The sequence below is a fragment of the Sinocyclocheilus rhinocerous genome, unplaced genomic scaffold (assembly GCF_001515625.1).
Source record: "Sinocyclocheilus rhinocerous isolate Xijiao unplaced genomic scaffold, SAMN03320098_v1.1 scaffold1149, whole genome shotgun sequence".
Lineage (NCBI taxonomy): Eukaryota > Metazoa > Chordata > Actinopteri > Cypriniformes > Cyprinidae > Sinocyclocheilus > Sinocyclocheilus rhinocerous.
In genome coordinates, this window is record NW_015664180.1 from 439,115 (window position 1) to 446,401 (window position 7,287).

The 7,287-nt window shown below is 39.5% G+C and overlaps 1 protein-coding gene across 5 annotated transcripts in view; it reads right to left on the minus strand.

Moving 5' to 3' along the window:
• The window catches only part of LOC107729684 (transcription factor E2-alpha), a 28,627-nt gene that overhangs the window by 7,005 nt on the left and 14,335 nt on the right, over positions 1–7,287 (minus strand). For 2 of the 5 annotated variants that reach the window (XM_016540344.1, XM_016540348.1), the window contains 11 exons: positions 6,586–6,685; positions 6,205–6,341; positions 5,653–5,749; positions 5,323–5,381; positions 5,081–5,159; positions 4,748–4,824; positions 3,694–3,897; positions 2,083–2,194; positions 1,811–1,958; positions 1,485–1,538; positions 261–496 (listed from right to left, as the gene is read on the minus strand). In XM_016540344.1, the coding sequence (XP_016395830.1) occupies positions 261–496; positions 1,485–1,538; positions 1,811–1,958; positions 2,083–2,194; positions 3,694–3,897; positions 4,748–4,824; positions 5,081–5,159; positions 5,323–5,381; positions 5,653–5,749; positions 6,205–6,341; positions 6,586–6,685 (1,303 nt within the window). The remainder of the gene's footprint in view (positions 1–260; positions 497–1,484; positions 1,539–1,810; positions 1,959–2,082; positions 2,195–3,693; positions 3,898–4,747; positions 4,825–5,080; positions 5,160–5,322; positions 5,382–5,652; positions 5,750–6,204; positions 6,342–6,585; positions 6,686–7,287) is intronic. The other 3 variants (XM_016540346.1, XM_016540345.1, XM_016540347.1) reach the window with 3 other exon arrangements.

Sequence of the window (7,287 nt, forward strand, 5' to 3'; positions counted from 1 at the left end):
TCTCGTAGCTTTGTAAAATTATGGTTGAACCACTGATGTCACATTTTATTTTAGATTATTTTAACTGAGCCTTGATCGTGTTAGGATCCTTGCTGTCTATGGGATGGTCAGAGAGCTCTCGGAATTCACCAAAAACATCTTAATTTGTGTTCCGAAGATGAATGAAGGTCTTACGGGTTTGGAACGACATGAGGGTGAGTAATTAATGACAGAATTTTCATTTTTGGGTGAACTACCCCTTTAAGTAAGAAAACACATACCGCGGACTTGTTGCTCCAGGTTTAGGATCACGTTGACGGCCTGGTGCAGGATGAGCAGTTTGGTCTGGGGTTTGTCGTTGGTCAGGTGCAGCTGGCACATGCGGCCAAGCTCTTTGAAGGCCTCATTGATGTCATGCACGCGCAGTCGCTCTCGTACGTTGTTTGCCACTCGCCGCTCTTTCTCCCGCTCGACCTTTAACTCTGGCGGCAAATCCTCATCATCTTCATTGTCTTGACTGTGAAGAGATAATAATATATATAACATTTAAATTCCGTTTTTTAAAATTGTACAATGAACTGAAAATGTACTTTATTTAAATAAAAAATAAAATTAAAAAAATAAAATTTTCTATGTTTAACAAGGTGACATGTAAGCTTTGTAGTCCAGGTGCCTGCTGAAGTATATTAGGTGTAAAGTTGTGTACATAAATTACTTATAAATCTCTTAAATATAGTACTAGTCAAAAGTTTGGACACACCTGACAAATGTCTTCTCATGCTAAATAGGTTTTGGATCTGAAGGCTTATGCATAAATGTGTGAAATTACTTCAGTAGAGAAATATTTTGTCTATATACTGTACAGTACCATTCAAAAGTTTGGGGTGGATAAAATGATTCCATGATCCTCCAGAAATCATTGTAATATGCTGATTTGCTGCTCAAGAAAATTTTCTTATTATTATCATTGTTGAAAACAATTGTGCTACATATATTTTATTTTGCTTATTTATTTATTTTTGCTTGAGTAGGACTAGACAGTGTCCAGAATATATGCAAACTCCTTCAATGCGGTTAAGCATCCTATAGTCCATTAGTGTTATTTCATAGTTCTGCTGACTTTTTTCATTTTCACCATTTCATGATAAAGAATGAGAATTTGTGTCCAAACCTTTTACTGGTGTAGTATAGAAACATCAATTTTAACCCAATTTTAGATCAGGAGATGAATGAAAAAATTCATATATATAAAAAAGACAAAAATACAAATGTGGTTTACATGCTCAATGCAATTGTGCATTGAAAAACAGACAATTCTAGTTTATACTCATGAAACCGTCCTATATAGGTCAGAGTCCCACCTGTGTAAAAATCATCTTAGTGTTTTAATGGCTTTGAATTTATTTTGTGCACAACAACACACAGACATTTAACCTTTAAAAGTGATCAAGTGTGCATCCGGAGTCTTTCACAAACATGCACTCTATGGTGGGAGATAGACTTACTCTTCTCCCTGGTCTGATACACATGAAAGGACTTGATGGGTAAACACCTCCTTTCTGAAAACAATGTGAGAGTTTGGGAGGGGGAGGGGGGGAGAACACTATAAAACATGGTATTTTGGGTTTTGGGGAAGCCCAAACACTTTCAAATCAGGCCTGGTATGATGTGAAGAAACATTCGAACAAACACAGAAACTTATTAGACATTTGTTGTAGGCGATCAAATTAAGGCAATGCAGATTTGCTTCAAACCATCATGTGGTTGAGTGTTTATGGTTTCAAAATCATTCAGCCATTAGTTTAGAGCAATGCTTAAAGCGATCTTGTACCTTGTTCTGGTGCGAGACGGTTTGCTTTCCTTCTTCTCTTCCTCAGACTTATCGGCCACGGAGGAGTTCTCATCTTCCTCCTTGTCTTCCCTCTTAATATCGGACTTGTTTGACGAATGCGTGGCATGGGCCAAGCCTCTGGGCAAACCTGAAGCCAAAAACAGGAAATCGTTAAATGCATCCCGCTGAAACTCACACGCAACTCTCAGCATTTGCATCTGTTGTTTACATGTTCGGTTGGTTCAAAAGGAGAAATTGAAACTTCTACTCACTGTTAAAACCCTCTGGTGCTCCTCCAGGCTGTGGGGTGCCTGAAGCATGAGCGGACTGCAACAGGGTGCTGCTGGGAGGAAGGCAGGCATGGTCGTCATGATGGCTTCCAGCCTGCAGACAAGTGCAACAAGGGAGAGTAATTAGCACATATCAATACCCACAGGTGCATTTTTATTGTTTTGTGTTACACAACACCACATACAGCTCTAAACTAGAGGCCTGTTATCAGTGTTTGTGAAGCTAGTTTGAAACTGTAGTTACATGTTGTTCCAAACCCGTAAGACCTTCGTTCATCTTCTGAACACAAATTGAGATATTTATGAAATCTGAGAGCTTCCTGACCATGCTTAGACAGCAATGCAACTGACACGTTCAAGGCCCAGAAAGTTAGTAAAGACATTGTTAAAATAGTCCATGTGACTACAGTGCTTTAACAGTCATTTTATGAAGCTACGAGAATACTTTTTGTGCTCAAAGAAAAAAATAAATAACGACTTCATTCAACTATTTCTTCTCTTCCCTGTCAGTCATCGTCACACGTTCATGGGAGGAGGAGCCAGCCTGGTTTACAAGCAGAGGACGATACACGCTGTACAAAAAACAGTCTTCGTAAAGATGTCTGAAGATTTCGACAGAGGATGACTTTGAATTTTTTCGTCAGCAGCACCACATACATGCGTCATGGTACTCTTGTAAACGTGCATCAAAGACTGACACAGAAGAAACTGTTGAATAAAGACGCTGTTTTTGTTTGTTTGTTTTTTGCACACAAAAAGTATTCTCGTAGCTTTATAACGTTACAGTTGAATTACTGATGTCACATTTAACAATGTTCTTACTACCTTTCTGCCTTGAACGTGGTAGTTTTGTTGCGGTCTATGCAGGGTCAGAAAGCTCTCGGATTTCATCAAAAATATCTTAATTTGTGTTCCAAAGATAAACGAAGGTCTTAAGGGTTTGGAACGATATGAGGGTGAGTAAATTAGTAAAATTTTCACTTTTGGGTAAACTATCACTTAAACACTTATTTTACTCATAAGCGTTATAAGCGTTATAATCCAAACAAATCACTGAATCTAGGGTGACCATACGTCCTCTTTCTCCTGGACATGTCCTCTTTTTGGACCTAAAAAAAAAAAAAATGCGGCCAGAATTTCTAAATCGCCCAAAATGTCCAGGATTCGGCTTTTGCTTTCTACAGTCGCCATTCATTGTGTGTGTTTTTGTTTAAAGCTCTGTGCGGGACTGTTTTCTTAATCTCACTCCCGCTGAATTTCTGACCATTACTGCCTGCTCCCGCAAACATTCTAAAATTGAATATAATTTTCACTCATCAGGCAGCCGCTAACAATAATCGAAGTATTTAAATCACTTTGGATGCAGCTCGTATTGGATGCAGGGTTGCCAAATCCACATTTTTTTGCACGGAACTGCAAACTGTTGCGGAGGGTTGATTTTTCTCCCATGGGTTAAAGGTTTGAAATATTGCATTTCAATCAAGTTCAATTAAATGAACTCCCTAAATCAACCAATTCAGTAAAAACATGATGCCTTGGATGCAAGTTCATGTTATCCATCTGTTTGGATCATACATAAGTGCCTACACGAACCATGGTAGAATGTTTGTTGCTTAGGGGCAGTCCTGGGTTGGAGTAGGCCTGAGGGAGACCCCCCATAGATCCACTGGATGTGGAGACGGCACCCAATAGGCCGTGCATGTCGGCATGGGCTCCAGGAATTCCCGGGGCCTGACCCACTGCATGACTTCGCAGCACATAAATGGCCTCCTCCAGCCGGTCTTCCATTTTGTTCTGCTGTGTAGAAAAATAATTTATATTTACCTTAAAGTATACATAAGTATATATTACAAGTTATTAAACTGAAATAAATTTCTCTGTAGAATAAAAAGCACAGATGCTTTGTGCACAATGAGGCCAAAAACAATCATTAAGACAGCTAAAAAGTCAATATTTAAAAAAAATATATATATAAATAACATAATATTAAAACACTATACATTTTATTTAATGTTTTTAAGAAGAGCATTTTTTAAAATATAATCTAAAAATGTTGTCATTGCTAAATGTGGTTTTACATCAGTGTTGTTATTGTTAAAGGGGTGGTTCATTGTGATTTCACTTTTTTAACGTTAATGTGTAATGTTGCTGTTTGGCATAAACAATATCTGCAAAGTTACAAAGCTGAAAGTTCAATGCAAACGGAGATATCGTCTTTTAAAAATCTGGTAGTTAAATGCCTACAAAAACCCTACCAGCAGTGAACCACCCCTTTAAGTAAAACTAAAACTATTAAAGTTATTGTTGTTAGTTGAAATAGTTGAAAACATTTTTGAGATTAAACGAAAATTAGAAATGTTGCACTGGCAACTCACAGAAATAAAAAAGTACTAAAATTACTAAAACTGAAAAAAAAAAGAACATTTTAAGCTAAATAAAATTAACGTGATAAAAATTAAAAAGCAAAACTACAAAATCTTAAAATATAAACTGAAATACCATAAGAGCTAAATCACAATATTGATTAATATTTTAATAGTATATAAATAATACTAAAATAACACAGTTTGTACATTTGTCTAATCAAAGAGTGAAGCTTGAGGCGTTAACATTGGGGAATGTTCAAAATGGAACTTTATAAACCTACCAGTGCATGTAGTCCACCTTCATAGTTAGGAGACAGAGCAGTCTGGCCAGAAGCTCTCGACCACTGTGCTGCACCTGCTGAGGAGAACATGATATATATAGCCTGAGTGTGAAACATCTGAATGCTGGTGTGCCACTACGACAGCAGATGGCACTCTAGAGCTTCACATTCACACCTTGACCTACACAAAGCCCATCAATCTAAAGAGAATGATTTATGATTCTTCAGGCTTCTTCCTCTGCGTACACGTTTTTGTCTTGGTATCTTTCAACACAAACTGATCTAATGAACCAGGTCAAGGTTTGACGGAATAAGACATCGTATCTGACTTACTTGCAATGCCCTGAGGGGAGGCCACAGGAGTGGAAGGAGTGGAGGAGAAGTTGTTGCTGTTGTGGTCCGAAGGATAGATCTGTCAATCAAAAACACGACTAAATATGAAGCACTGCACTCCTTCAACTATGGCTAATAATAATCCATACCCAAAGGATCACTGAAAGTCTGAATAATGCTATCCATCTTTGACTTCACATGGCCAAATGCTCTTTCATGGTGATTAATGAAAGCTCACTCACCGAAGCAAGAGCTTTTCCGATCTCATCACCTGAGCTGCCTGCGACTGAACCTCTGCTTGCTGTGGGAGAGAACGGGAGTACTTATTAACTCCATTCATTACGTCAATGTCACGACTATTCAAGTGATCCATAATCTGCTAAAAATGTCCATTCAAAGTCTGAATGAAAGATTGAAGGCCATTTCCTCTAAATTACAGTTCGAGTTCAGACTAGTCCAAGGCCAAAAATGATTTTACAAGAAGACTCAACTTCAAGATCCAATCTGAACTCAATTACAAGCTCATTTCACAACCTAGAGGACATTAAATTCAAACGATGAAGGTAATTTACCCAAAATGCTGTCTGATCCATTCATGGAGGATGTGTGGCTATAGGCTGCGGAGCCTGAATGGAAACCATTGACGTCCGCTCCATGCAAGGGATAGTTCTGTGGGAAATAAACCGTTATTGGAGCTTCTGAAATGAGTCACAATTTAAGCCCTTCTCCAAACCTTTCAGAAGACATACCATTCTGTCTTGTGGGTTTATCGCAGAGAAGGAGCCTGGCTGACTGATGTGTGGCGAATTCCCCAGCATAGCCGTGTATCCCGACTGACCTATGGATCCAGATGGGGCCCAGGGGTCCGAAGAAGAGTGTAGGCCCTCTGCGAACACAAAGGCAGATGGGCAGGATCAATAACAATCAGCACAAGAACTTATGTGGATGTCTATTCTAATCCAAAGAAAATTTGTCTTTGTGTATGCTCCTAATTTAAAATCAAACAAACAAAACTATTGCTTAGTCTGTTTGCAAGCATGCCTGCGTGAACAACTTATGTACACATTAATATTAGAATTTAAGTCACAATTTAAGCCCTTCTCCAAACCTTTCAGAAGACATACCATTCTGTCTTGTGGGTTTATCGCAGAGAAGGAGCCTGGCTGACTGATGTGTGGCGAATTCCCCAGCATAGCCGTGTATCCCGACTGACCTATGGATCCAGATGGGGCCCAGGGGTCCGAAGAAGAGTGTAGGCCCTCTGCGAACACAAAGGCAGATGGGCAGGATCAATAACAATCAGCACAAGAACTTATGTGGATGTCTATTCTAATCCAAAGAAAATTTGTCTTTGTGTATGCTCCTAATTTAAAATCAAACAAACAAAACTATTGCTTAGTCTGTTTGCAAGCATGCCTGCGTGAACAACTTATGTACACATTAATATTAGAATTTACGGCTTGGGGAGATAAGGAAAGGACGATTTTATTTCCCCATATACACACCTTGCATGTAAAAAGATCCTGGGTACACAGAACCAGGTTTGGAGCCTGGGTAGGCAGCACCATCACGGATATAGTCATCGCCAGAGGTGGCAGCATAAACCTGCATTTACAAACAAGGGACATAAAGAAACATGGCGTTCACAGTAACAGGACAAAATATCCCTAGCGAATCACCTGCACTTGAATGCACAACTGATATGGAGTCCATGAAGCTGGCAAGCGCATTGTGATTTTTGGTACAAATGACGTGGACGTGTGTTTCCATAGTGCCCCCTCAGATAAAGTGGCAGGGACAGAGAACAGAGCATGCTGGGAAATGCGCCATGGCCATCTCATGGCACAGTCGGCGCTTCCTCTCACACTCCCATGAGCCAAAAAGGAGAGGGAGGACAGCAACAGGGAGCACCATCACTAAGAGCGAGTCCAAATCAAGCTAAGCACACTGGGTGTTGACATATTCCATAACGTGGAAATGGAAAAAAAGATATGTTTTGTTTATAGTATTCACAATAAAATTATCTGGAACCGATAAACGGAACCGAATGATGATCAGAAATTCATCTGAATTCATACCTGAAGGCATACCTCCATACAGCGTATTACCCAACAAGCACGTCTTAACACGTATGATTTGTATGTTTGTCTGTATGCGCACATACATGAGCAAGTGTTTGGGAGGGAGGGGGGCACCGGCGGGCGGGT